This window comes from Rhodofomes roseus (assembly GCF_022264815.1).
Source record: "Rhodofomes roseus strain CIRM-BRFM 1785 chromosome Unknown C8Q71scaffold_16, whole genome shotgun sequence".
Classification (NCBI taxonomy): domain Eukaryota; kingdom Fungi; phylum Basidiomycota; class Agaricomycetes; order Polyporales; family Fomitopsidaceae; genus Rhodofomes; species Rhodofomes roseus.
The window spans coordinates 26,242-52,326 of NW_025952972.1; the positions used below are offsets into that span (position 1 = coordinate 26,242).

The following is a 26,085-nucleotide window of genomic DNA, read 5'->3' on the forward strand; positions in this document are numbered from 1 at the left end:
GGATTCCTCAGTATTATCTTCACTGCACACGCATACGCAAGCATGTCTGCATCCGCTACTGCTGCTCTTTGCTCCGCCCTAGCTGGTCTAGGGTTCTCCTCTCCTGCCCTCGGTGCCATGTACTCGCTGGCCGAGTACAACCGCTACGCTAGTCGTGAGGCACACAAGGTGTCCGACTTGTGTCACGGTGGCTCGAGGGTTCGGGAAGGAAGTGCGCTTCCTTCGCCTTCGGCGGAATGCATAGTCTATCCTCGTATGAAGTAAGTGGCCCTCGCATATAGCAAAGTGCCTTCTCTGACAACACTCCCCCGAACAGAGCTCGCGCCAGAAAGGCCTCCTACCTTGGTGTAGAGGTCGGCGACGAGAACGAGGAAGGCTACGAGGCCGGATGCGAGAGCGACCCCGCCGCTCTCGCGCGCACGCAGCGCCTCCAGGGCCAGCGCAGACTCAGTTCCAGTCGCGCTCGCACCGAGGATGCTGCGGCCTCCGGCCAATCGGCCTATGTTGGTCTCGGCCTGGGACTGCCCTTCGGAGTCTCACCTCAGCCGCACAGAAGACCAGCGTACTCCGTCAAGGTCGTCGATGTCCCCGAAAGCTCCGCCATCGTTGCGGAGAGGGACATCCGTCGGCCTGGGACTGGGCGGACGTGGGACAGCTGGCCGCCTGTCGCGCCGTCCCCGTCGTTGTTGCCTAGTCCCACCCTGGCGTTCGGCCCGCGGCCGTCGTGCCCATCTCCGAGCAGTCCTGCGTGGCCGCCGGTGTCGATGGCGCCGTCGCCTTCGATGCTGCCGAGTCCGCGATGGGCTTTCATGGGTACTCCAAGACGGCCGGCGTGGCCTCCGGTAGCACCGTCGCCGTCGATGCTGCCGACGCCAGTGTTCTGATTGTATGGCTTGCTGTGGCAATGTCATCTGTAGTAGTATCAGAGATACACTGCGAAAGAAAGGAATCCCACCGTGTGATGCATGTGAATGATGAAACCTGCAAGCCTTGAGTTGTCGGTGAGCGGAGTGCGATAGGTCGACGTTGCGCAACATTGGATTATACAGCCATGAGCAATGCAAGCGTGAGCAATGCAAGTAATATATATAAATACCAGTACATGAATGAGCCCGAGGAATACCCTGGAGTGGAATGCTACGCTAGCTCTTCCGTGACGGCCGTATATGTCTGGTCCGCAACTAACGAGCGTTCGTAACGCCGCCGGCCTTCGTGCAGCGCGAACGACAAGCCCGCTATGAAGAGCAGTCGCGAGATGTCTCCCGTGCTCAGCGCTTCCGTTTGGAAGATGCTCTGCATGACGGATACGTATATGAGGGTCAACTGCACAAGGAACGATATAGATACAGTCGTTATGAGCATGCTGTTTTGTGTGATGCCGCACCCGAGGCCCCGGTTCTGCAGCGCAGACACGAGGTCCAGGAACACAAAGCATGTGAATGTCTGAGTTGTCGTCAGTGACTGATCATCGTGCTTTGTGAGTCAAGGACGGACCATGGTTTGTTCTCGTCTTGACATGTTGTCGTCCGATAGGGCGTAGAGGTAGATGTACATCGTGCCAATCACGATCATTGCTGCAGAGAACAGTATTCGGTAGGACAGTTGCTTGGAGATGATAGGAGCATCCTTCTTGCGCGGTGGTCTCCGCATGACTTCTTGGTCTACGGGATCTACGCCTAGCGATTGACTGGGGGGACCTTCGCACACAGAGTTGCGTTCAGAGACAACACAAGACTCCAAGCAATGAGGCTTACCGTCCATGAGAATGTTAATGAAAAGGATCTGCATGGCATTTAGAGGATTGCTGAGGCCGAAGAACGTGCTCATGGTAATGAGACTCAGTGCCGCTACGGCCGTACTCAACTGGAACGACAGGAAGTTCTGAATGTTGTAGAAGATAGATTTGCCTGTGGGACGACTATGAGCATATTGGGCCGTAGACCGGGGATGGACATCACGTACCCTCTTCGACTGCAGGCAGTATAGTGCTGAAGTTATCATCTACAAGGATAACATCCGCAGCTTCCTTTGCCACGTCCGTACCGCTGAGCCCCATAGAGACACCAATGTCGGCCATTTTCAGAGCAGGTGCATCATTGACTACAAACTCCGCTCAGCGTCTCTCCCGCACGCAACACGCAGAGTCACTCACCTCCGTCACCCGTCATAGCTACGACAGCGCCCCTCGCCTGGTACGCCTCCACGATAGCCATCTTATGCTTCGGCGTCGTCCTCGCAAAGACGCTCACATTCCCCACGCGTTCCATCAACTGCGTCTTGCTCATCCCGTCGATCGCCTGGCCCGTCAGACACGCCGCCTTGTCCCGTGCACCGACGCGCAAACCGAGCGTGCGCGCGATCGACAGCGCCGTCTCCTCCGCATCGCCCGTGATCATCACGACCTGGATGCCCGCTGTCTGCAGCAGCCCGATCGCGTCTGCGACGCCCTTCCGCGGGGGGTCCAGCATCGCCTGGAAGCCCACGAAGACGAGGTTGCTCTTCGACTTGTCCTTCTCTTTCTCCGAGGCGAACTGGATGGGCGTGGACGAACGAGTGCTGGGGCCCGAACTCGGCTCGACGGGGCTGAAGCCGTATGCGATGGCGATGACGCGCAGGCCACGCGCAGCGGTCGTCTGCGCCTTGGAGAGGATGACGCTCCTTGTGTTCGCGTCGAGAGCCGGGGTGGACTCGTCCGAGACGTGGTAGAACCTGCAGCGTTCGAGGACGGCGTCGATCGAGCCTTTCATGTAGTACACCTCCCGACCGCCGTCCTTGACCGCCGAGCCGTTCATCACGGTAGAGGCTGCGCTATGCACGCCGCTGACAGACATGTATTTCCGGTCCGAGCTGAATGGAACCTCGGAGCGACGCGTGAATTCCTGTATCACACTCGTCAATCGTGTCCCGGTGGGCAAATGAAGGATGAGCCTACCTGCCGCGGGTCCGGCATACCGAAGACGGAGAGTACAGTCTGCAGGGCGACATCTGTGGAGTGACCTACGTGGGTGCCATCCTCCTTCCTGATTGCATCGTTGCAGAGGCCGCCGACGATCAGAGCCTTCCGGATGGCGGGCGAGATGTGATGCGGGGGCGGGACAGGACTAGACGTGTCGCTACGCACAGCCTCATCAACAGCGTATATCTCCATGACAGTTTGCTCGTTCCTTGTCAGTGTCCCTGAAGTCGCAATGCTCAGTGTCCGCGAATACGAGACATGACACCAGCTCACCTGTCTTGTCAGAGCATATGACCGAAACACTGCCGAGTCCTTCGACTGAGTGCAGCTTCTTAACAATCGCCTTGCGTTTCGACATGCGCACGACACCTAGCGCAAGCGTGACTGTCGTGACGATGGGCAGCCCCTCCGGTATAGCCGCAACCGCGAGGGACACTGCACTTCGATACCGTCAGCCAATCCGTATTCCGCATACACACAGCCCACGAGACTGAGCAGACGCGACGCACCTCCGATGGTGAACATGTCCAACCACGACCGCTGCTGCAGCACGCCGATAATGACGATGACGCCAATGACCCCGAACGAGATGATGGACAACTTCTTCGCGAGCTCGTCCATGCTCAGCTGCAGCGGCGTTCGCTTCTCCTCCACCTCCTGCATCATAGAAAAGATGACCCCGAACTCCGTCTGCGTCCCTGTGCCAATCACGACGCCGCTGCCCCGCCCGCTCCGAACCAGCGTGCCCATGTATGCGATGCAGGTGCGCTCCGCGACCGCGGCGGGTCCGTACCCCGTCGTCTGGCACGGCTCGGTGTCTTTCCGCCGCGCATTCGTCTCGCCGGTCAGGCTGCTCTCGTCGATTTCGAGGTCTGAGGCGGTGACGAGACGCAAGTCGGCGGGAATGCGGTCGCCAGTGGTAAAGGTTACTATGTCACCGGGTACAAGCTCATTGGCCAAAACATGTAGTTGCTGGCCATCACTGGATACATGTTGGTGAGTGGTCTAGCGAGGGTGGACGGCGAACATACCGAATGAGATGGCAATGGTGGGGGACAAGTTTGTTCAAGGCCTCGAGACTCTTTTCTGACCGCTGTTCTTGAACGAAGCCGACTGTTGCGCCTTAGTCAGCAAGGCTGCAAACACGATGGACGTACTCACCAGTGAGGACGATGAGCACTGCTATGGTGATACTCATCGCGTCGTCTAGGTTGCCCATGATTACACTCACTGTTGCGCTGCCGCATAGAAGGATGATGAGCGGGTTCTCGTATATCGTCTTCGCAAACTTGATGAGCAATGGCTCTGGGGTGGACACCGAGAACTCGTTGTACCCGTGTCTCTCCAGCAATCCGGCTATGCTTGCAGACGAGAGCCCACTGGACGGCGAGACACGAAGGCGTGCGAGCGTGTCCTGGTGAAGCTTAATGGCATGGTTGTGGCAGAGTTGACGCGAGACGTACCTCCACCGTGCGGTGAGCAAAGATAGCAGAGGGTGTCTCCCGGTGGTCTGCATTCAGCGGTGTAGCCAACTTCTCGTAGTCCTCGTCCTTCGAGAACCACCCCTTCGCTATCCCTACTGTCCGTTGCCAGAGTCCCGACGGCCCCTCCATCTCGACGACCGTACGCAGCTCCTCGAACTTGGAAAATCCCGTCGCACTGTTTGGTGTGGGCAGGCCGGGTCCATCTGGGCGGTGTCTTCGCAATGTCGTACTGTAGGCAAAGTGCGCGTTCGCGTCGGGCGTCGAAGGTTGTGGTTCTCCATGATGTGTGCCGTCATAAGGCGTGAAGTACGTTGAAGCTGGTGGCGAAGAACTGCGATTCGTAGGGTACGCGCGAGAGCTAACAGCTTGCCGCGAGAGTGCCGCCGCGCTGGTCGTCGCTGTCGGTGGGTACGGATTCTCTGGGTAGACCCGCTTCATGGCTGCCGGGAGTTTGTCGTTCGTTGGTCGTTCGGTGAGAGGGCGGTGTTCACGCGCTCCGGGACGCGAGCTCTCCTCCGCGCAGGCGCCCGCTGCGCTGCCAAGACCATATCCACGTGGCGGTTTGATCCCTCCCTGTCCCCAGATCCCTCCCAGATCAGCAGATCCCGCTAAACGGAACCTTCTGAGAAGGTGAAGTGTCGCTGCAAATTCAATGCACACATGATGCACTCAGAGCTCGAAGCCATGGCACATGGTCTCGTTGCTTTCACTCATTATCATACGTGGCCGCAGCTGTGTTACTGCACTGCCACAAGCCTAAGGCACCACGAAGTTCGAAAAGAGAGGAACCGTCCAGCGAGTGAGGACCAAGGTATGTTTTGCTGCCGAAATTCTCTCACTGGTACTTACCAGACAGAGTGCGACCGACGCGTGTACTAGTATAGTAGCAAGGCGTAGGGGGGGGGACTGGTCAGATAGGTTTGAAATGGGTCAGTTATTGCAAACGAAAGACAAGGTTACTGGGACGCGTTGGACTGGACCATGCACTGACGGCTCAGTTACAGGCGTATATTCTCAATCTCTTCGTCCGGAGCGTCCAGCTAGCAGCGCACTACTGCAATCATCACGCGAATCACAAGGGGGAGGATCGCGCTCGTTCACTCTCAAATTCTGATATGACTCTACGTAACATTGCCTACTATATGGCAAGCCGTAGTATCAGAAGACTGGCGTCGGCAGCATCGACGGCGACGGTGCTACCGGAGGCCACGCCGGCCGTCTCGGAGTACCCATGAACGCCCACCGCGGACTCGGCAGCATCGAAGGCGACGGCGCCATCGACACCGGCGGCCATGCAGGACTGCTCGGAGATGGGCACGACGGCGGCGGGCCGAACGCCAGGGTGGGACTAGGCAACAACGACGGGGACGGCGCGACAGGCGGCCAGCTGTCCCACGTCCGCCCAGTCCCAGGCCGACGGATGTCCCTCTCCGCAACGATGGCGGAGCTTTCGGGGACATCGACGACCTTGACGGAGTACGCTGGTCTTCTGTGCGGCTGAGGTGAGACTCCGAAGGGCAGTCCCAGGCCGAGACCAACGTAGGCCGATTGGCCGGAGGCCGCAGCATCCTCGGTGCGAGCGCGACTGGAACTGAGTCTGCGCTGGCCCTGGAGGTACTGCGTGCGCGCGAGAGCGGCGGGGTCGCTCTCGCATCCGGCCTCGTAGCCTTCCTCGTTCTCGTCGCCGACCTCCATACCAAGGTAGGAGGCCTTTCTGGCGCGAGCTCTGTTCGGGGGAGTGTTGTCAGAGAAGGCACTTTGCTATATGCGATCGCCACTTACTTCATACGAGGATAGACTATGCATTCCGCCGAAGGCGAAGGAAGCGCACTTCCTTCCCGAACCCTCGAGCCACCGTGACACAAGTCGGACACCTTGTGTGCCTCACAACTGGCGTAGCGGTTGTACTCGGCCAGCGAGTACATGGCACCGAGGGCAGGAGAGGAGAACCCTAGACCAGCTAGGGCGGAGCAAAGAGCAGCAGTAGCGGATGCAGACATGCTTGCGTATGCGTGTGCAATGAAGATGATACTGAGGAATCCGCGAGATTTGGCTGGCCTTATATGCATTTTCGGGCTGCGAGGATGGTCAGGGGTTGGCGGGACCGTGCACATCCATCCGCGTACCGCTCGCGGTCCTACGGTATGCACATCCGTCTTCCCGCGTCTAGGCCTTGATGGCACTCACAGGTATCCATCCTGAAAAGCCGCGCAGTCGAAATGGCACGACGTACCATTAGCTCACATCATCGTAGGGCCTCCTGAATTCGCTGTATGAAGTCTGCCAGAACGCAAGTTGTCTTTTGGTTTGCGTGGCGATTCCATTCCGGACTGACAGCCATTGGATGCAGGCCTCTGGTCAATATGTTCGAAGCGTTTCAATCCTGACCAGCCGGAGAACAGGCGGCCCGCTGCAGGTCTAGACCGTTTCCTTGCGAGGAATACGCCTATAAGCCACTCTAATGCCATTACATCGAAACGGGGAGAGGAAGGTACTTACGGAACGTTCGACGTCAATGCATCCGCGGGCCTCGACCCTACGATCCTGCCGTTGTTACCGTGCAGTTTTCGTGGCCACCTGCGAACATAGCTGTAAGCACTCCGAGTCGAGACCGCCGGATACCTTCGCGCAGCGAATGACAGATCTTCTGGGAGAGACAACACGTACTGTGACTGTGAGCTGCTTCAGGCGTAGGGAAGTTGGCTGCTCGACATCGCAGTGCTTTGAATGCTGCCTTGAAGGACTGCGTTGACATAGGGCAATGACCGCACAGCACCCTGGGGTTTGAGGCCCAGGGCTCAGGCGTGCGGAAAGTGACTGGTTCGCGTACTGGCGGGTGGCTGTGGATGAGAGGTTGCATGCCAATCGTACCTACCAGACGGAAATCTGGGCTGGTAGCAAGCTGGTAGGCATGCTCGTATCCATTGTATCCTGCTTGCTGCTTGAGTAGCGCGCAAATCTGTATGAGACGCGCCGTATTTGTGAGCTGCGGGACGCAGAGTGAATCAGCGAAGACTAGTAATTCTGGTACAGACTGTCGAGGTAGATGTGAGATGTTACTCTACCGGCGTGGAGGCCGACATTATCTTGTTCGAACCAGAGCTGCTAGTCACACCTCGTGTTCAGCTTCATCTGAATACGGCACTCTGAACGCCCACCTCCAGAAAGTATCGGCCCTGGAGTGTCGCATCTACCTTCGCTACACCCAGTTGTCATGTCAGAGATATAAACAAGACCCAGTATTGATGACGGAGAAGGGGTTGAGCACTTCGGATACATCCTAGTCGAGGCCTAAGTACTGAAGCTCAACATGAAGACCTCAGCACTGGCAGCTAGGCACTGACAGCGAAGAACCCGTCAGTCTTCCAAATGACCCCCATTTGTCGACGAGCAACTGAACCACGGTCTGAGGCGTATACAAATACATGTCATGCAAAGAGGAGCGGTGAAGTACACAAAGCTTACGTATCAACCATAACTACACTGATGACCAACTGATGGCACTGCAAGATCCCGTCGTCGTATCGTCCACGTTCATCTAGGAGCCTATGTGAGGTTTCAACTGACTGCAAAATATTGATGATGATTGCATACGCACTATATAGCAACCTACGGCATTCATTCACTAGGCCACCCTGGCGGTCTTTCGATAGCCAAAAATTGAGGAAGTTCGGCCCAAATTTTCCTGTACGCGGAACCTTCTGCCCTACGGACCGAATCTACACATGGTTCACATACTGACCTCGGGGCGTCATTCATTAATAGGTGCTTCTCAGTAAGCAGATTCGCGAGTGCCTGCGTCGGATGCAACACATCCAGCAGCCAAGTATGCACGGTGTCTATTGATTTGCGACACTGAGTGGGTTGCAAGCACAGTGGGGGCGACGTGGTGGGATCGAATATCGCGGAATGGGTCGAATTGGCCTTCTGATATCAGCATAGACGTGCATCAATGCACTTGATGACGTCGGCGGGGCTGAGACAATCCAGAGTGCCATCGGCACGAGGATGGCCATTAATCAGGGTTTCTGTTTTGAGCAGGCAACAGAAGAAGAGCGCGCTCGGAAGCATGGAAAGTGTTTCCGTGAGGCGTGCAATGTTCACAGCGGCGATGGCGTCGGTAGCCGTAACGCATAACTTCATGGAGGGGCTGCCGCTTTGAGAACGAAATTTCCGGAAATCGTCGAGATCTTCGCAGAAGCACGACTTCATGCGTGAGAGATAGGAGTCGCGAATATGCTCGATCGCATATTTGTGTGACATTCGAACGAGCGCGGCGACGATTGCAAACTCGAGTTGCTCGTCAGCGGGGTAGTATCTAGCATCGAATGCAGTTGGTTGTGCCCTGTGTAGGTTTACACCACAAGGTGTGCGCACCTGTTCCCGTGATATATGACCCGTAATAGCTGGCGAAGGTCCTCGGGCTGGTCCGTGAGGTGTACGATTGGGCATTCTTCGTACATTTCCGTGGTCGTCGGTTGCGGTACGGTGAAGAGATCGCGGAATATCTCTGAGTGGTGAGCCAGCAAGCCTTGGTACACTCTGAAGGCACGACCCTGCGCCTCGAGCACGACATTGCCATCCGGGAACCACAACTCCTCATCGCGAACGAACGCCGTACTCTCCACCTCCTGCACTGAGACGTTCATCAGGGATCGGTTTCAGTCGAGAGGAGTGGAGAAAACGGAGGGTAACGGCGAAGATTTAATGTAGGTGTGTCCACAGGTCACCGGTTCACCAACGTTCGTCGATTGCGCACAATGAGAGTCGGACGCGCGTCTGGAGACTCGCACACGACCGACGACCGTGACAGTAGACGCCGTGCGGCGTGCGCGTAACACGACCTCGTGACCATAAACGAGGTCCGATACCCGGTACATACTACCGTCCTCCAACCCGCCGCGAGCATGGCCCAACGCAGGCCAAACGGCCTGTTGGGATGAACAGGCAAGGTTTGTTCGGTAGTCCCTGTCACATTCCAGCCTACTGAGACCGGCTTCTATGGCTCCAATAGTCAGCCTGAGAACGGCTCGATAAGCAATCCCCCCTGTAGCTTGACGCATACCGCTCCTCCTGCTTGCGCCATCATGGGAGGTGGAAGACTGGTCATAGATCTGTTTGGTCCACCATACGAGGTACGCTCATAGCGATAGAATGCAATAACGGGTACAACCAACAAGTGTATAAATGTTCACAGATTGGGCTCAAGCATGGCCAAGCACTTGCACCGCAGATCCTAAGCCAGCTCCAAATCTACCGCGGAATATTTGCGGACACATGCAAGTATGACTGGCCGCAGGTACTCGAGGTCGCCGAGCAGTTTCGCGCGACGATCGGCCGGCTCGCCCCGGACCTGTTAGAGGAGATGCGAGGGATCGCAGACGGCGTTGGGCAGAGCGACGTTGGGCTGCTCGACATTGTCGCGCTCAACGCACGGAGCGAGATCGCCCTCGGTCAGTGGGACGACGGATGCACGGCGCTCGCCTGGAAGCTCGGGACGTCCGGGAAGCAGCTGCTCGGGCAGAACTGGGACTGGCGGGCGTCCGTGGGCGAGAACCTCGCGCTCATGTCCATCCGGCGCGTCGGAAAGCCGACCATCTGGATGGTCACCGAGGTGCGCATTGACGCTGCCTAGAGTTTGCATCGTGTGCTCACCGTGTCTATTGTACCTGAAGCCTGGGATCGTAGGCAAGATTGGGTTCAACTCGTCCTCCGTGGGCGTTTGCCTGAACGCCATACGCGCTCGCCCCATCTCAACTGACCTCCTGCCTATTCATCTTCTCCTCCGGACCGCGCTCGAATGCGACTCCCTGGACGCGGCCATTGCTACATTCGAGACGCTCGGCGGCGCTGCGTCTAGTCAGCACATCCTCATCGCGGACGCTCACAGAGCGCGAGGGCTCGAGCTATCACCAAGAGGCGGAGCGTACCTGCGAGAGGATGCGGACGGGCTAATCGTCCATACAAACCACTTCCTTCAGAATAGGCTCGTCGACGAGCCACCATGGCTCTCTGGCTCTCCCTTCCGACTCGAAAAGGCGCGCGCGCTCTGCGGGGAGATCGTGAAGGAGGTGGGGCCCGTGCCCCTCGGAGACGCTGTGAACGCTGCCCTGCTGCGTCGCCGCGTGTTCGCCAACACGGAGAACTCACCTCAGGCGATATGCTGCTCGCCGGATCCTGCGCGGGGCCCTCTGGCGAAGATAGAGACCCTATTCAATATTGTTATGACCTTCGAGGATGGAAAGCAGCCGAGAGCGGAGGTTGTATTCGGGAGACCTGGAAGTGGTGCGGAGACCAGGGTAGTATATAACATGCCTTGGTAGCAAGCCTAGGCTTCATCATGTTCATCCCGAATTAATTTCGCGTCTCATGTGTTCGAGCTGCGCACACGCTTCAAATATTGCGAGTTAGCAGTGGGCCATCTGTCACTGATGAGTCAGCAGTGTCGAGGTACACAAGCCGTCTGGTGCATGCCGCAGTGCGACAGTTAGAGTAGCCTATAAGTATACAGTTCAGAAGAAGTAAAGGCCAGCTTATTACTCACTCGTATATTAATGGGGCGCAACGTATTATTGCGACATACACTACAGTAGTCAGACAGCAATGCAGGGCATTGCAGGCCCACAGCGGCAGCTTGCCTGGCATCGATGATCGCCCAATGGCATCCACGTGATTTTGACGTACAAGACCTTCCTCATAGGGAAGGGCACCTTCCAAATCCGTCAGACCGTTCTGCACCCTCTCGCTCTCCGTTTTGTGACCCCGCCGCGGCTTCTGAGGAGCTCCACTTTTGACCGCACTCCTCCATAGTATATAAGCATATGAGGGCGCGCACTGCCTAGGCGTGTGTTCCAGTCGAAAGCTCCCTCTCACGTTTTCATTTTCTTGTCGGGCGAGCTTCACAGCCTCCATTGCATGAACAATATCGTTGGACATCCTGCAAACTCGCGGCGGGTTCTGATATCCTGGCCCCGTCGCGCGTCGAGCTCACGCTGGACATGACGAGGGAGCAGCAGCACCCTGGGCGTGTGGGTCAAATACGCCGGGATAAGTCTATATATGGTAAGTTTCAGGCACAAATGCGGTACTTTAACTGATGTGCAGACGGAACGCTGTCTGACTCTGCCACTCTCACTCCCCTGCTGCTTGTTCTACGCCCGAACCCTCGCCTCGCCCAGCACTGCCTACGGTTGACGCTGTCTGTACCCTCGCTAAACGCAGTGTCAAACGCCACGACGATCGCGTGAGAGGCCCACTGAATGAGGCGCATGTTCTTCACGTGTATGAGGCCAATTTGAAGTATTGGGAGGACAGCAAGCGTGAGCACAATCGTCTTCTGCGCTTCGAGTCGCTCAACTTCTTCTCCCGGCCTACGGTAGAACTCTCGGGCACTTTGACAGTCGAACACACAGCGCCCACAGCGGAATAGCGAGCAGGGGCGGATCCGATGGAGTTTTCCGTGACGGAAGCAAAGCAGGAGACTCCCTCTTTCAGTACGGAGATGAGCGTCGCTTCTGACCAGCCCGACGGCTTCGAGAAAGCGTCTGCCTGCGAACCTCGCTCGCGCCGCGTGGGCATATCGGGCCCTCCGTCGAGCTTCCGGCTCTCTACCAGCACCACTGACACTTCAGAAAGCGCACCGTGGACCACACCACCATCCTCTCCCCTGCTATCCTCCTCTTCTCCACCTAGACCACCTCGGTCTCCTCTGCGACCTACAGGCCCAGGGCGGCGCGCCTCCTCTTCGTTGCTTCAGCCTGACACACCACACACTGCGGCACACACCGACGACGTCATGCCTTTGTCGCATTCGCGCAGCTTGGGTTCTCTCTCCGGGATGCTTAACTCGCAGTCTGCGAGCGAGAAGTCTGGCCGCTCGGGACGCTCTCAGACACCAGACAAGCCTCTACCCATCACCCCCGATCCATCAACCTCCTCAGCCACCTTTGCCGATGATCATGATCACGTCCACGAAATCGCACTTGAACCCAACGATTCTCTCTTCGCTTCCGACTCCGGCTCGTCCTCGCTTCTCAAGCCGTCCATAGCCGTGTCGAAACGCGTCCGTGCCCTCGAGGAGTTGCTGTCGAGTGAGAGAGCGTATGCGTCTGACCTCGCCCTCATTCGGGACATACACATCCCACTTGCTTCAGGTGAGTCTGCACAGGACGTGTCCTTACTCTCATCACTTAGGCTTGTGCCAGGGCAACCTGCTCCTTTCCCTGCCGCCCCCGCGACCCCACCGTCCTCGGGGTCATCTGTACGCACCCAATCCACATCGTCAGATTCCTCAGCGGGTGTGTCCAGCTCATCCTCTTCCCCACCGATGACACGGGACGACATTCGGATCATCTTCAACAATGTTGCGGAACTGGCCGTATTCTCGGACTCGTTCACGGAACAGATCGAAGAAGCATTGGGATCCGTGCTCGAGGGGGGGTCAGGCGTGGACCATGTCGGGGCTCTGTTCTTGGACACGGTACGCCCACGCGTTATTCATCACTGTTCATTTTGACTGATTGCGTGTTCCAGATTTCTACTATAGAGCCGCTCTACCTCGCCTACATCACAAAGCACCCCATTGCTTTGGAGCACCTAACTGGCCTGCCGCAGACCCCGGCGCTCACGGCCTACCTCGCGGAATCACGCATGCTCGCGTCGAAGCTCACCCACGCCTGGGACCTGCAATCGCTTCTCATTAAGCCCGTGCAGCGCCTGCTCAAGTATCCACTCCTGCTGAGTGCGATCATCGAGGAGACATCCGATGCACACCCAGACAAGGTGAACCTCAAACGTGCACGGGAGAAGATGGAGGAGGTCGCACGCGGTGTGAACGAGGGCCGTAGGCGGCGGGAGGTGATCAAGGAGGTCCTCAATGGCTCCTCAGGGACGCCGAGCAAGCGGCACAGCGACCCAAAGCCTAAGCCGAAGAAGAAGGGTTTGAACCTTGGCGTGTCGGCCTCCGTGAGTCTCGGGCGGATGAAGAGCTTCAGTATGAAGTCCGTCAAAGCAAAGGAGGGCGCCGAGGCGAACCAGGAGGCCGAGCAGGTCGTGCGATTGGGTGAGCAGGTGAAGGATTCCGAAGCCTTCGCGCGGACGTTCGCGAAGGAGACCATTGAGTGGTGCAAGACGGTGCAGGGTTTGATGGACCAGCTATCGCGGTGGTCCACGAGCTTCGGACAGGTGATCGGCGTGTCGCAGCCGGAGGAGTCGGAGGCATTCGCGGCATTCATCCAGGTCAGCACGAAGGAGCTGCCGGCACTGTGCGAGGACTTCACTACGACCGTCAAGGAGAAACTCCTGCCAGAGTTGACGAAGTTCGTGGACTCGACACTCGCTCCCCTCCGGCTCGTAGAGGCGATGCAGACGCTAGAACCTTTGCACCTCGGTCTGCTCAACCTCAACGTCGCTAAGTCACGCCCTCCGCCCCAGCTCCTGGAGGCTTCACAGTCTTACGTTGCCCTGCGTGCCCAGCTGGCGTCAGAGCTGCCTGCCTATCTGACGCTGTTGGACAAGGGGCTGACGTTCTGCTTCAAGCAGTTCAATAACTGGCAGATGAAATTCTACCTGCGGGTTCGAGATCGGTGGCTCACCCTCTGGAACTCACTCAAGGTTGAGGGTGAGATGAATGCCGGAGCTGCCGAGACCGTTAGGGTGTGGTGGTCGCGCTGGGCAGACGTTGAAGGCCAGACGCTCGGCCTCAACATCGTGCGGCCATCTGAGCGACGCACGGGGGCACCAGAGATGACGCGCCAGAAGTCGCGGCTGCGCATGAAAATCTTCGACGACGACTCCAGCGAGACGAGTTCGACTGTTGTGGTGTCATCCTCCATCCTCACCCTCGACCCCAGCCTCGTGTACGACCCCCTCAGCTCGCCATCCACACTGTCGCTCCAGACGCCCGTGAGTGTGAAAGCGCGGAGCGTGCGCTCACTGGACGTCGGGCGCAAGCTCGAGCGCCACAACTCCAGCGAAAGCTTTCGCTCGAAGAAGTCGGGCAAGTCGGCGAGGTCGATGGGGCACCAGCCGAGCCACAGCGTAAATACCATCGACTCGGATGTCGTCGGATATTACGGCGATATGGTGAACGCTTTGGGTACGACGCCGCAGAAACCTACGAATACGCTGACGAAGAGCAAACCGAGGCCGGCTCCGTTGCCTCTGAAGAAATCACACTCACATGGACGCCTGTTGGATGACGCCGCCGATACACGTCGGAGGAGCCCGCGTCGTTCAAATACCGACCGGCCTTCTCCAGGGCGTCCCCAGTTCGTCGAGGACATGGATGACCGGGGTCGCCCAACACGGAAGCCATCCTTCAAGCGGAGGCTGACGGAAACGCTCCTTCCTAGCTCTTCTTCTGTTGTACGACAACACCGCTCCCCATCCGCGCCTGGACATGCTTCTCCCTCGTTCTCACAAAGTACCGCGCCTGCGCGCAGTACGCCCTCCTCTACTCGCCGCCAAAGCAGGCGACCAAGCGTCGGTGGCACCAGAATACCGTCGCTATACACTTGTCGGGTCGTGCACCCGTGCGAGCCGCCGCCAGGTGTCTCATACCGCGACCTTCCTTTCTTCACGCTCCGCGCCGGTGATTGTTATGACGTGCTCCAAGAGGCTGGCCATCCTGCCCTCCACGAAGACCTTCCTTTGTATGTTGACGATGGTGAGGACTGTTTGCTGCTCGTACGAAATCGTGCGGAGGACATTGGGTGGGCATTAGCTAGCTTCATGTTGCCCGCGGACTAAGGGATGCTTTCGGTCTAATTGTTATTGCTGTCCGTGCCAGGATTTGAATCGGGACTATGGTCGCCGTTGTGGTGCTGCATCTTGTATATCCCTGACATTCTCTCGTCATGCTGTATACCTTGTAGAATCACCGAATGTCGGTCCTTGTGCATATGGGCCCTGATAGTACACGCTACAATCTTTGTAACACAACACACTGCGCTTGCTACAATAGATACAATATAGTTCAATCTGCAACGAGGCAGTCCACTGATCGCTGGTCTTCGCTGCGTCGCAGAAGACATGTCCTATCAACACTGGCCGATGATACCGTCCTCCTGAAGGCGAGTCAACTCAGCCTCGCTCAGCCCCAGTTCGCCTACGAGGACCTCCCGGTTGTGCTGACCCAAGTCAGGACCAGCCCAGCGTGTCTTCGTGTCGCAGCCCTCTAACACAGGCGTCACTTTCGGCATCTTGACGTTCCACCCTTTCTCCCTAGCTTCATCTCCCACCCAGACTTCCTCGACAAGCCCTCTCGCCTTGACCTGCGGGTTGTCCACGATCTCCTTCACGCTTAGTACGCGGCCGCTCGGGACCCCAACGCCCTGCAGGACCTCCTCGACCTCCTCCGCCGTATGCTCGCGCGTCCACGATGAGATGGCGTCCTCGATCTCCTGCTGCCGTGCGACGCGGTGGTGGTTGTGCGCGAAGGCTGGCCCGGTGAGGTCTGGCCGCCCGACGGCAGTCATGAGCCGGACGTACATGCTGTCGGCGTTCGCGCCGATGACGATGAAGGAGGGTATGTCGGGCGAAGACGGGGAAGGCTTGCAGGGATAGGCGTTCGTCGGGACGATCCCTGTGACTGAGGATCCGGACGGCCCGCGGATCTGCAGGGGGAAGAGGTTAGCTGGCGAGGCGCGGCAGGTGTGGTGGCCCTGACCTTGCCCTTGCGGTCGTACTCCGGGATAATTCCCTCCATCAGGTTCATCATACTAGGCGTGAACGGTCGTCCCAGGATCATCCTCTCCGAGCGAGCCGCGCGACGCACCTTTCCAGAATGCTGACATCTACCGTCTGCCCTCCGACCTGGCCGCGGGCCTCCTTCGCTTTTCTAGACAGAAGCGCGAGCACCTGCGTATTGTGGACATGAGGCGCGGTTGCCATTCAGAGGGGGCGTGGATCCGTTTAGTACGGTCGGCTCACCGTTCCGAGCGCAGCGTGCAGTCCTGCAACGGAGTCTCCAAGACTGATGTTTGGGCGGACGGGTGGGCCGTCCAGCATGCCCGTCTCGGGGTCTGGGTACCCGTTGATGTAGCGGAAGCCAGATTGAGCTTCGCAGACGGAAGCGTATCCTGGACGGGAAGCCCAGGGACCTGTCTGCCCGTACCCACTGACCCTGGTGAAGATGAGGGACGGGTTGTGCGGGTGCAGGTCCTCAGGACCGAGCTTCCATTTCTCTAGGGCTAGAACGATGTCAATACCAAGAATCAGCGAGTTCGAGATGGCACTGACTTCCGGGCTTGAAGTTCTCGAGCAGGACGTCACTCTTGATGGCGAGTTTCCTGACCAAGCTAAGTAGAAATAGCAAGATGAGCATCCCGAATAAAACGTCTCTTCCTTAACTGCATGTACATACTCTCTGCCCTCCTCTTTCCGAAGATCAATCGTCACACTCTTCTTGTTGCGGGCAATGCTCCGCCACCACGGGCTGACCCCGTCAACATCCAGCTCTCGCCAGACGCGTAGTGGGTCTCCGACATTTGGTGGCTCCACTTTGATGACTTCTGCGCCGTAGTGCCTATAATCAATCGTGGTTGGTTCTCGGTGACGCAAGTGCCCATGACCGTACCTACCCAAGGAGTTGTCCGCAGAAGGGCCCTGCGATGACTTGGCCTATCTCGAGCACGCGGATGCCCGAAAGAGGGAGATCTTGTAGAGCATTTCCCTGGCTAGTAATGAATCTGTAAACGAGGAGGGTAGGGCTCAATCTCGTTGCCTCCGAGTCCAGACTGAGTTAGACCGACCGGCGACATGACGTTACGGTTCGTTCAAGCCTCTTCACGCTAGACAAGGGTGGACCCGTTTTGTTCAGCTTGCTACAAGTACGTGTCAGCATGTTCCTCATATGATGACAGTGATGGTTCAAGAGCGCGTCGTACTACCTCGGCACTATCGTCCGTGCGGGTAGGCTGAGCCTTGTCAGGTGAGCTCACGAGCACTGATCACGACTGTTTTGCCGATGTATTGTGTCTTCGATAGCGATCTTCCCCTTCAGAGGTGTAGGTAGACGACAAGGAACTGCATGTATGTCTTGCGATGAAGAGAGGTAGTAATTACGCGGACGACGCCGCCTGGTACCTACATACTAATAGCGGCACTTGACAAGTGCCACAGGCTGCCACAGGTCGTGCAGCGGCCGGGAGGCCAATCTCAGATCTGAATTTGATGGCAAACATCAAAATTGCAGACCGTGTGGGGTAAGCCCAGGGTAAGCCGGTACTAACTTACTGGGTACTGATTTAAATTCTTATACACTGTACTTACTTACATCGATTCCACAAAGCGACTTCTGCACTTAGATCCACAGGAAGCCGGTCGGAGCCTCTAGCTCAAGGGACGCAACCTCCCTGAGACCCTTTCCGCCATCCACCCTCTCGAACACCTTGACGCCGCCTCCATACACACCGCCCGCAATCAGCCACTTGTCGTCCGGGCCCCCAAACACCATCCCCCTCAGGTGCTTCAGCCCCGAGCGCACCTCCGCGACCATCTTGGGCCCGCCATCCGAGTCCACAGTCGAGAAGATGGCGATGGTGTCGTTCCCCGGGGACGGGTCCTCCCGGTTGGAGACGTAGATGTACGGCGTGGGGTACGATGCGTTCGGCGCGGGCAGCAGGATCTCCGCCGCGAACATCGACGACGCTGCTTCGGACGACGTGCCTGCTAGCGGCAGGGTGGAGACCGTGGCGATATGTGAGGGCTCCTCCGGGGCGGGTGGCAAGCGGTGTGCGCTGAGCTCGTTGGTGAGCTCGTGCACGGTGTAGAGGATATCGTCTGCGAGGCGCGGTGAGGGATGTCATGCGACTAGTGTAGCATCCAAGGGCAAGACTCACTATATACAACGACGTGCCGCGGGCCTCCCCCTGCCTGGTACTTCACCTCGCCGTTCGGCACCCACTTCCCGCTCGCATCCTTCTTGAAGCGTCGCGCGAGGTCCGCGCCGAGGTCGGGGATGAGAAGTTCCGCACGCGTCGGGTGAGAGTAGATCTGGTGGGGGTGCGACGCCTCTTGCCGCTCCTTGTTCGGGCCCGTCCCCTCGAACTGCAGGATGATGGTCTCGGACGCTTGGAGGTGCGGCGGTTCGTAGGTGAGGGGGATAACAGTGAACGTGCCCGACGAATACTGCGTAGTTGTTCAACTCCAACCCAGCTCGCGCCGCACGCGTCGAGAAATACTCACGTTGCCGATGAAGAGCTCTGTCCCCAGCGCGAGCAGGGTACAAGGATCGGAGCCGCCGCTCGGTGCCTCGCCCACGACAGTGCCCTTGCCCTCCGCGTCGTACCTGACCACGACCGCCTTACCACCGTCCTTCTCCAGCCCCGTGAAGACGAGTGAGGGGTCCGTCGGGTGCGGGGTTAACCAGGACGGGTGGTGCCCGACCGTGAGCGTGGACTCGAGCGTGAGCTTCGCGGCGTCCGGGTCGAATGAGACGGTGTAGATCTCGTTCGTGTACGAGCCGACGAGGATGCGGAAGGGCATTTTCGACGCGGTCAGTGGTGCTCGTTCGACTAGGAGAGTGCGGTGAGAGTTATCACTTGAGTATCGATTACGAGACTAGCATGGTCTGCTGGTGCAAACCACTCGGGGAAGTTGGCCGAGAAATGCCCGCACATTTTTACCCAGAGCTATGCATAGAACCCTATGGCACTTTATACAACGAGGTCGTATCTTCGTAGGGAAAGGGGCCGTGGAGGTTTCGGTTACAAGCATGAGAGGCTAAGAGCCAAGGCCGCCGGTATATGTAACCGCAACTGTAAGTCGTATCAGACAAGAAGTGTACTTATGTGTTGTAACTCAATTGTAAGTACGTGAGTAAGCCGTGTTACTGAGAGTAAGTAAAAGTGAATAGTGAGCCTATTGATATATCCGTATCCGTGGCCACAGGCCCGGTGCTTCCATCGACATCCTGCTCTCGTCAGTCCAACAGACTCAGCCCCTACTATTGATTACCTTCCCCTTCATTTCGCTATTGACTGATCTGGAACATCGGGTCAATCAAACAGTGGCTCAAGAGCAGAAGACAGCACGTAGGTGAGTATGTACGCAGAAGTCATCCTCGGGGTTGGCATCCTGCTGATGATATCCATAGTAGCTAGTAGCAAGAAGTCGCTTGGAACTCATCTCAGCACTCTTTGAACCGTCGTGGTCTGTCATGGATATCCCGACGCAGGCGGAAGACCCCGCTGGCTTTGTTCACGACGAGGAGATATGGTTCGCCGACGGCAATGTGGTGCTCGAGGCCAAGGGGCACGTCTTCAGGATATACCAAGGCTTACTTGCCCACAACTCAGAGATCTTTCGCGATCTCTTCACCGTGCCTCAGCCGACGTCCATGGAGACGTATGAAGGATGTCCCATTGTCCACCTCACGGACCGCCCCGAGGATCTGCGCCATCTCTTGCGGGTCATCTACCACGGCAACAGGTACGTAGCGCGCGTTATGTCTCCGCGTACTCTCGCTGATTGGGTGTCTTGACAGATACTATCGTCCCGACGAACAACTTGAGTTCGCGGCTGTTGCTGCTCTCGTCCGGTTGGCACACAAGTATCAAATCGACCACGTCCGTGATGCCTACCTGTGGCGGATGAAGTCGTGCTTCTGCACCGAGTTGGCGACATGGGAAATCGTCACCGAAGGGCCCGGGTATGGCAGCCCCATCATGAAGTTCCGTCTCGCAGACGCCATCGCCGCCGTGAACATCGCTCGCCTCACCGGGACGGAGTCTATGCTGCCCAGTGCGCTGTACCTTTGCTGTCGGTTGGGAACAGAACGTCTCCTCAATGGCTGTTCTTGTCCTGACGGAACCCTTGAAAGCCTTGACCCGGCGGATGTCATCAAGTGTATCGATGCGCGTCACATCTTGCACCAAAAATACATCAATACGCGCTTCGAGTTATACAATCCCATCAGGCCGTCATTGCAATGCTTGGAATGCCGCACGAAAGTAGAAGTGATACGCCAACGAATAATGTGTCCACGCCTTACTACTATGAAATTTGCGGTGGACCTTTTGCTATCACCATTCTGCACCAGGTTCGACATCCGGCAAACCGAGGGTCGTATCTACATATGTCCAGAGTGCCAGAGTGTACTTCGGATGGCAGAGGAATCACTACGCAAAGAGACCTGGACTGAACTTCCCCAGCTGTTGGGTATTGAGGTACCACCGGGCTGGGCTAGTGAATAGGGTTGTTCAGAGTAGGCTGTCCGGGCAGCTATCGAGCCTGCTATCCCGTCCAGATGTCCGAGGCTCGACTCCGGCAAACGCCGACAGCGAGCCTCAGCTGTGATCCTGATCGCTGTCGCAGGGGCCTCGCTGACGGCGCGCGGTGGCACCGGCGCTCGGCACTCAGTCGGAATGCAAACGCGAGGTTTGTACGGTGGCTGACCCTGAATTAGGGCTTGTTACGGAGCCCAAGTGCGGGCAGTGGTAGATTGTGAATATGAACTGTTCTTGAAGTTGCTGTACGTATCAAAATGTATTGAGAACAATGAGAAGCAATTATTTGCCACAGTGCACAAAATACCGAGTTACTGTGCAATTCCCGGCTTGCCACCCTTGCTTACCGATGATCATAACTTACCAAATATAGTAACAATTGCCAAATGTAATCTCTATATTGTGCACACCGATTCATAATGAGACCAAGCATGATTACTTAACTCTACGATAGACGGCTTCATAAGTGTGTATATTTATGACACCATGCTTGCATATATCTACAACACTTGGGCTATTATGGGCAAGACATGATGGTAGCCCTAATTCAGGGTTAGCCACCATACAAACCTCGCGTTTGCGTTCCGACTGAGTGCCGAGCGCCGGTGCCACCGCGCGCCGTCAGCGAGGCCCCTGCGACAGCGATCAGGATCACAGCTGAGGCTCGCTGTCGGCGTTTGCCGGAGTCGAGCCTCGGACATCTGGACGGGATAGCAGGCTCGATAGCTGCCCGGACAGCCTACTCTGAACAACCCTAATGAGAGCCGTGCTTTGTTATCATACGTGGTAAGCACATGATCTTTGTGGTCGCTTGATAGACATGTTCTTACTTACGAGCGATTACTTCAAGGGATTCCGAAACTCACTGGCGTATGGTAGCCGTCACAACGTGTACTCGTCGAAACTGTAGTGAGACGCTGTTGTAATATTAGGACAACAGCACTGTATGATTACTTGGATTATGGTACGTTGCGTAAAGATCGGAGAATTATGATGTATCTCGATGTTGACGACGGTCGTGAATTGAATTTGGAAGTATACCAGCGGTGCGCGCCGAACCCTCGGCCTGTACTGTACATTCGCCTTTACCTCTGAACCCTGTACAAGCTTGGCTGGACGTGCGCAATTGTCTCCCCTGTCAGCCTCTACTTTTACGCCAGACTTGATTCATCATCGACTCTGCCGACAGGGTCGGTATATCCACGCAGAATACTCTTGGCTACGGGATCAAGCATCGCGGAAGCGAGCGCACACAGAGACTCAGAGAAGGGCGACATGTCTGCAGAAGGAGTGAAGCGTGACGAGGAGTTTTGGTTCGACGACGGCAACGTCGTCTTGCAGGCTGGAGGAGTAGCGTTCCGTGTCTATCGAGGCGTCTTGACCTTGAAATCCGACGTCTTCGCCGGTCTATTCTCTGTACCACAGCCAGAGCTCACGGACACACACACTCGATGATTGCCCTGTCGTCAAACTCGACGACCATCCGGTGGACGTGCGGCACCTGTTGCGAGCTCTTTTCGCCGGCCGCTCATGGGTATGGCCACATAAAATGCACGAGATGGGCATTCTGACAAGGCTTCGTAGTTCCCCTTCTCCGTTGTCGCATCTGTCGCCCGCCTCGCTCACAAGTACGACATGGAATGCCTACGGGATGATGCTGTGAAGCGCATACAGTCCTGCTTCAGTCACGACTTCGACGTTTGGGCGAAGGCCGCCGCTGCCAGGGGCAGCAACCTCGTATCTTACCGGGACACGGACGCTATTGCTGCCGTCAACATTGCACGGCTCACAGACACGTACAACATACTCCCTTCTGCCCTCTACACATGCTGCCAGCTCAAGTCCAAGGACCTACTGAATGGAGTGCCGCAGGCGAACGGAACAATCGAGCGGCTCACGCAGGCAGATCTCTTGAGGTGCCTCAAGGCCCGGAAGAAGTTTGTCCATGACCGTGTCGTCTCCACCTACCGTCTATGCCAGTTCACTCCGGGAACTCTGCATAAGTGCACGACCCAACCCATATGCCCATCGCTGCTGAAAATGCTCGTCAATCTTGAGGTCACTTTCGGCACAGAAGACTATGCGTGTCTTACCGACTTGATCGCTTGGTTGGAAATAAACTCGGAGGATCAATACGGGAACCTCTGTCGTGGTTGCCAGGCGCACGTACAGGAGAGAGCTCTTGGCTTGCGTGCGAAGATGTGGTCGGACCTCCCAATGACCTTGGAGTTGAGAAATGTTGAAGTTAGGGGCCCATACTATCCAGAGTATATATATGAGTAGTCTCTAGAGCTGTATCCCATGAATTTTTCCTTTTCATTGATTTGTACATATGCTCCTAGGTGCCGACTCGTTGTTCATTCAAACGCCGCTATAGCTAGTATATATTCAATGTACACAGTATCGCGTCACACATTCTTCCATATTTCGGCTGTCCCCAGAACGCTAGAGGTTCGAGACGTCGCAGCGATCAATGTCATGTACAGCAACGGCCGCCGGCGCTCGAGCTCTGTGCCAGCTACATAGCGAAGCGTTATTTGGGGATTGCGACCCTCGGGCCCGGCGGGGGACGTCTATCGCTACCGCAGACGGATTGGGGGAATTTATTCCAATGCGAAGGCATAGGTATATCCTTGGGTACATCATGGTATGATGATGACCTCTGCATTTATTAACCGCTACAAGCAAGGTACATCATGGTAGTCTCAGTTCACCGTCCCCAACGGGATTAATCACTGGATCGCACGCGAACGCGCGACTCGGACGCGGAGCGCGGTGGTGGCTGAAGTTGGTAGTGGCAGGTGACCGTGACTGCCGAATGGTTCAAAAACTCCAATGGCTTACCTTCCACGTACGCCTGCGTGTGTGCTCACCTCGGACATTCAAGGTAATGATCCTAGTCTCGAGTCTTTCTATACTGATTTCCATGAGATAGTTTGATCCTCAGACGGTGACCGTTCTTGGCCCTCAACTGCCACCAGGCACCTGCGTCCCAGTCATCAAGCTTCACTCGTGACGAACGCAAGCCAGTGCTGGAAGCACCTTGCATGGCTTCCCGGGAAGACTCAGAGATAGCCTCGGAAAGGCGCAAGCGCACACATGCAAACTATAGGGACAACTTGAAAGACATACTCAAGCCCCTAGCGGGAGGTGTCTTGAAACGTGACAGAGTTGTTTGGTTTGAGGATGGGAACATCGTGCTGCAGGCGGGCGGAGTAGCCTTTCGAGTTTATCAGGGGTTTTTGGCGATGCACTCCGAGGTCTTCGCTGGCATGTTTTCTGTCCCGCAGCCTAAGTCCGCGGAGCAACTCGACGGATCCCCTGTCATACACCTTGTAGACCATCCCGACGACCTGCGGCATCTCTTATCCGCTCTGTTCATCAACAAGAGGTAGGTCCTGCGCTCGCCAGCCTCTGATCTTGGGGTGCTTTGGAAAGCCTTGGTTCTGAACAGCATGGTAGATCTCATCGGTACATTGAACAATTACCATTCTCGACTGTCGCGGCCCTCGCCCGCCTCTCTCATAAGTATGGGATTCAAGAGCTGCTTGATGATGCACTAGACTGCATGAAATCCTGCTTCAGCGAGAACCTCTATGTCTGGGCGAGGGCCGACGTAGACAAGGCAAGCCCTCTCATGACCCACAAGCGGAGGGATGCGATCGCTGCGGTCAACATTGGCCGTCTCACAGGCATAGCCAGTATCCTTCCTGTCGCGCTCTACATGTGCTGCCAACTTGAAACCGAAATCATCGTCAATGGATTCAAACGGCGGGACGGAAGGAGGGAGCAGCTCGCGCCGAAGGACATCATGAGATGCCTGAATGCCCGGAAGACACTCGTCCACGACAACGTCGTTTCTGCCACCCGCATCTTCGCGCCTGTCACGTCCGGCGGATGCACAAGTCCAAAAACGTGCACCGTGTCTCTTGTGGACCTTTTGCACGGCCAAGTGCGATATGACGGCGCTCTGAACGACTACAGATGCCTCGAGGATTGGGTCCCTTTCCTCCACTTCGACAATCCGAACTATCTCGCCCTCTGCGATGATTGCCAGTTGTTGGTGCAGGGAAGGGCAGCCGACGAGCGCGAAAGACTATGGTTCCGACTCCCGTACACCATGGGTGTCGAAGTCGATGACTGGATGGAGTAAGTCCGAGTCAGCGACGTCCTTACAAGTAAGCATCCTCTCACATAAATATTATCCGTGATGCCCATACTGAACTGCCGGCTGGTTAGTCAGCTACTATGCCGCGCTCAGAACGCAAGAAAATGATTCCATACTCTCTCGAAAGTGAATGAAGTCTTTCCCTCCGCTTACGAATTTGTGGTCTGTTTCGACAGCCTATATGCTACATCCAGTGTCTCATACCTGCTACGCTCATACTGGTGCCACACTATGGAGATTCTCTTCCTTGCATCTCTCGTACGCACTGCTATCGACCTTTATTGGATGTACTCATGCTCACCTGCTGTGTAATGACGCTGTTCCTATCTGACATATAACCCGATGCACACAATCATATGAAGTTTGGCTCCCTCGCGAATACGTGCCCAATCACTGGTGAGTGACATGACTTACAAGCAAAGTGAAGGAGTCCGATTTGTGGTTGGGTGCTGAATGGCAGCTAGTCAGTCCGGACTTGCAAGTCACTGGTGGCGCAGTCCCGTACAGACTAGCCGAGCTTCAGCTTCAAGCATCGCCTCACATCCTCCTTGTCTCTATTGGCTCAAGTGGCAACCTAGAACAAGGTCTATCGCGACCTCATAAGGTTGTGCACTCGAACGCTGATTACTAGAGTGCTTGGAGCTTGCTAGTAGATCAACGACCGAGTGAAAGAGATTGTCAGCTCCTATTGAACAAGACCGGAGAAGTGCGCGCAGTCAGAAATATAGCCAGCACAAGACTTTGAGTGGGGTGCATTGCTTCATTCTGCACTAAGTCAAGTCTGAACGTCCATGACTAGGGCCGTCGAGATTCCTCGCGCCGAAGTACCAGAACTTACATTGATAGTACTGAAAGCAGTTGAAAAAGTTCCATTATGATCCAGAGCTGTCAGTGACAACCGCGGGCACGAGCGAAAAAATGGACATGTCCGGGATTGAACCGGACCCCTCTCGCATACATAAGCTGTACATGCTAAGCGAGCGTGATAACCAACTACACCACATGCCCTTCACAACAAATGTCGTAAATGGTTATTAGATAATAGTTGTATCTGATAGGCTGGTAACTTACCCCAACCAGACTGAGCGCGTTTTGATATGAACGGGTCACAGCATTGATAGTAAGTTATTTGGACTCGGACGGCGTCCGACCCAGGAGGTCTGGATCATTATACACAAGCAGCAAGGTTCTCGCGTCCATCCGTTTCCGCCATGCTTTGTGGGGCACGGGAGCGGATCAGCTGTGCCT

At 56.4% G+C, this 26,085-nt stretch overlaps 11 protein-coding genes and 1 non-coding gene across 12 annotated transcripts; 5 read left to right on the top strand and 7 right to left on the bottom strand.

The window, feature by feature from the left end:
• Positions 1-859: 859 nt before the first annotated feature.
• Positions 860-4,938, bottom strand: C8Q71DRAFT_812973 (calcium-transporting ATPase). Its single transcript, XM_047926072.1, has 11 exons — positions 4,420-4,938; positions 4,118-4,370; positions 3,988-4,069; positions 3,466-3,938; positions 3,230-3,391; positions 2,933-3,177; positions 2,153-2,879; positions 1,963-2,100; positions 1,755-1,907; positions 1,495-1,697; positions 860-1,443 (listed from the first exon to the last, which is right to left on the bottom strand). Exons 1-11 carry the CDS (start codon positions 4,876-4,878, stop codon positions 1,138-1,140), a joined length of 3,201 nt encoding a protein of 1,066 aa, XP_047776623.1. The 5' UTR covers positions 4,879-4,938; the 3' UTR covers positions 860-1,137.
• Positions 4,939-5,496: 558 nt separating this feature from the next.
• C8Q71DRAFT_154723 (uncharacterized protein) lies at positions 5,497-6,249 on the bottom strand. The gene has a single exon (XM_047916647.1). The coding sequence runs from the start codon at positions 6,133-6,135 to the stop codon at positions 5,599-5,601; it is 537 nt and encodes a 178-aa protein (XP_047776624.1). The 5' UTR covers positions 6,136-6,249; the 3' UTR covers positions 5,497-5,598.
• C8Q71DRAFT_770376 (uncharacterized protein) lies at positions 6,110-6,590 on the bottom strand (the record flags this gene model as incomplete). Its single annotated transcript, XM_047924313.1, has 2 exons — positions 6,567-6,590; positions 6,110-6,516 (listed from the first exon to the last, which is right to left on the bottom strand). A coding segment is annotated over exon 2 (286 nt), but the record flags the coding sequence as incomplete, so codon positions are not given.
• Positions 6,591-8,152: 1,562 nt separating this feature from the next.
• C8Q71DRAFT_154717 (uncharacterized protein) lies at positions 8,153-9,213 on the bottom strand. Its single transcript, XM_047916646.1, has 2 exons — positions 8,818-9,213; positions 8,153-8,758 (listed from the first exon to the last, which is right to left on the bottom strand). Exons 1-2 carry the CDS (start codon positions 9,087-9,089, stop codon positions 8,374-8,376), a joined length of 657 nt encoding a protein of 218 aa, XP_047776626.1. The 5' UTR covers positions 9,090-9,213; the 3' UTR covers positions 8,153-8,373.
• Positions 9,214-9,323: 110 nt separating this feature from the next.
• Positions 9,324-10,838, top strand: C8Q71DRAFT_770379 (AAT-domain-containing protein). The gene is made up of 4 exons (XM_047924314.1): positions 9,324-9,392; positions 9,455-9,575; positions 9,638-10,054; positions 10,116-10,838. The coding sequence occupies exons 2-4, from the start codon at positions 9,528-9,530 to the stop codon at positions 10,761-10,763; spliced, it is 1,113 nt and encodes a 370-aa protein (XP_047776627.1). The 5' UTR covers positions 9,324-9,392; positions 9,455-9,527; the 3' UTR covers positions 10,764-10,838.
• A 1,397-nt stretch (positions 10,839-12,235) lies between these two features.
• C8Q71DRAFT_711604 (uncharacterized protein) lies at positions 12,236-15,189 on the top strand (the record flags this gene model as incomplete). The annotated part of the gene is made up of 3 exons (XM_047920815.1): positions 12,236-12,593; positions 12,645-12,919; positions 12,973-15,189. The coding sequence occupies 3 exons, from the start codon at positions 12,236-12,238 to the stop codon at positions 15,187-15,189; spliced, it is 2,850 nt and encodes a 949-aa protein (XP_047776628.1).
• Positions 15,190-15,361: 172 nt separating this feature from the next.
• On the bottom strand, positions 15,362-17,537 carry C8Q71DRAFT_770384 (CoA-transferase family III). The gene is made up of 8 exons (XM_047924315.1): positions 17,193-17,537; positions 17,022-17,129; positions 16,805-16,966; positions 16,681-16,739; positions 16,372-16,631; positions 16,217-16,299; positions 16,109-16,160; positions 15,362-16,055 (listed from the first exon to the last, which is right to left on the bottom strand). Exons 1-8 carry the CDS (start codon positions 17,291-17,293, stop codon positions 15,480-15,482), a joined length of 1,401 nt encoding a protein of 466 aa, XP_047776629.1. The 5' UTR covers positions 17,294-17,537; the 3' UTR covers positions 15,362-15,479.
• Positions 17,538-17,641: 104 nt separating this feature from the next.
• Positions 17,642-19,217, bottom strand: C8Q71DRAFT_770388 (putative isomerase YbhE). The gene is made up of 3 exons (XM_047924316.1): positions 18,628-19,217; positions 18,282-18,570; positions 17,642-18,222 (listed from the first exon to the last, which is right to left on the bottom strand). Exons 1-3 carry the CDS (start codon positions 18,925-18,927, stop codon positions 17,744-17,746), a joined length of 1,068 nt encoding a protein of 355 aa, XP_047776630.1. The 5' UTR covers positions 18,928-19,217; the 3' UTR covers positions 17,642-17,743.
• A 110-nt stretch (positions 19,218-19,327) lies between these two features.
• C8Q71DRAFT_770391 (uncharacterized protein) lies at positions 19,328-20,957 on the top strand. Its single transcript, XM_047924317.1, has 3 exons — positions 19,328-19,479; positions 19,538-19,872; positions 19,928-20,957. Exons 2-3 carry the CDS (start codon positions 19,601-19,603, stop codon positions 20,634-20,636), a joined length of 981 nt encoding a protein of 326 aa, XP_047776631.1. The 5' UTR covers positions 19,328-19,479; positions 19,538-19,600; the 3' UTR covers positions 20,637-20,957.
• A 1,347-nt stretch (positions 20,958-22,304) lies between these two features.
• On the top strand, positions 22,305-22,952 carry C8Q71DRAFT_725213 (uncharacterized protein; the record flags this gene model as incomplete). The annotated part of the gene is made up of 1 exon (XM_047921677.1): positions 22,305-22,952. The coding sequence occupies one exon, from the start codon at positions 22,305-22,307 to the stop codon at positions 22,950-22,952; it is 648 nt and encodes a 215-aa protein (XP_047776632.1).
• A 764-nt stretch (positions 22,953-23,716) lies between these two features.
• On the top strand, positions 23,717-24,822 carry C8Q71DRAFT_725214 (uncharacterized protein; the record flags this gene model as incomplete). Its single annotated transcript, XM_047921678.1, has 2 exons — positions 23,717-24,060; positions 24,255-24,822. 2 exons carry the CDS (start codon positions 23,717-23,719, stop codon positions 24,820-24,822), a joined length of 912 nt encoding a protein of 303 aa, XP_047776633.1.
• A 934-nt stretch (positions 24,823-25,756) lies between these two features.
• On the bottom strand, positions 25,757-25,845 carry C8Q71DRAFT_t103. The gene has a single exon. It is a non-coding gene; the product is annotated as a tRNA-Ala (tRNA).
• Between the last annotated feature and the right edge of the window lie 240 nt (positions 25,846-26,085).

Bases quoted from the DNA above. Each gene is read 5' to 3' on its own strand.
- C8Q71DRAFT_812973 (XM_047926072.1), bottom strand. From the start codon at position 4,878: ATGAAGCGGGTCTACCCAGAGAATCCGTACCCACCGACAGCGACGACC. The intron at 3,939-3,987 runs GTATGTTCGCCG...ACATGTATCCAG, and splicing joins CACCATTGCCATCTCATTCG to TGATGGCCAGCAACTACATG. The intron at 1,908-1,962 runs GTACGTGATGTC...GTCGTCCCACAG, and splicing joins ACTGCCTGCAGTCGAAGAGG to GCAAATCTATCTTCTACAAC.
- C8Q71DRAFT_154723 (XM_047916647.1), bottom strand. From the start codon at position 6,135: ATGGAGGTCGGCGACGAGAACGAGGAAGGCTACGAGGCCGGATGCGAG.
- C8Q71DRAFT_154717 (XM_047916646.1), bottom strand. From the start codon at position 9,089: ATGAACGTCTCAGTGCAGGAGGTGGAGAGTACGGCGTTCGTTCGCGAT. The intron at 8,759-8,817 runs GTGCGCACACCT...ATTCGATGCTAG, and splicing joins GTCATATATCACGGGAACAG to ATACTACCCCGCTGACGAGC.
- C8Q71DRAFT_770379 (XM_047924314.1), top strand. From the start codon at position 9,528: ATGGGAGGTGGAAGACTGGTCATAGATCTGTTTGGTCCACCATACGAG. The intron at 9,576-9,637 runs GTACGCTCATAG...AAATGTTCACAG, and splicing joins TGTTTGGTCCACCATACGAG to ATTGGGCTCAAGCATGGCCA. The intron at 10,055-10,115 runs GTGCGCATTGAC...TTGTACCTGAAG, and splicing joins CCATCTGGATGGTCACCGAG to CCTGGGATCGTAGGCAAGAT.
- C8Q71DRAFT_770384 (XM_047924315.1), bottom strand. From the start codon at position 17,293: ATGAGGAACATGCTGACACGTACTTGTAGCAAGCTGAACAAAACGGGT. The intron at 16,967-17,021 runs GTAGGTACGGTC...GATTGATTATAG, and splicing joins TTCTGCGGACAACTCCTTGG to GCACTACGGCGCAGAAGTCA. The intron at 16,161-16,216 runs GTGCGTCGCGCG...GTTCACGCCTAG, and splicing joins GATGTCAGCATTCTGGAAAG to TATGATGAACCTGATGGAGG.
- C8Q71DRAFT_770388 (XM_047924316.1), bottom strand. From the start codon at position 18,927: ATGCCCTTCCGCATCCTCGTCGGCTCGTACACGAACGAGATCTACACC. The intron at 18,571-18,627 runs GTGAGTATTTCT...ACAACTACGCAG, and splicing joins CAGAGCTCTTCATCGGCAAC to TATTCGTCGGGCACGTTCAC. The intron at 18,223-18,281 runs GTGAGTCTTGCC...CGCGCCTCGCAG, and splicing joins GCGGCACGTCGTTGTATATA to ACGATATCCTCTACACCGTG.
- C8Q71DRAFT_770391 (XM_047924317.1), top strand. From the start codon at position 19,601: ATGGATATCCCGACGCAGGCGGAAGACCCCGCTGGCTTTGTTCACGAC. The intron at 19,873-19,927 runs GTACGTAGCGCG...GTGTCTTGACAG, and splicing joins GTCATCTACCACGGCAACAG to ATACTATCGTCCCGACGAAC.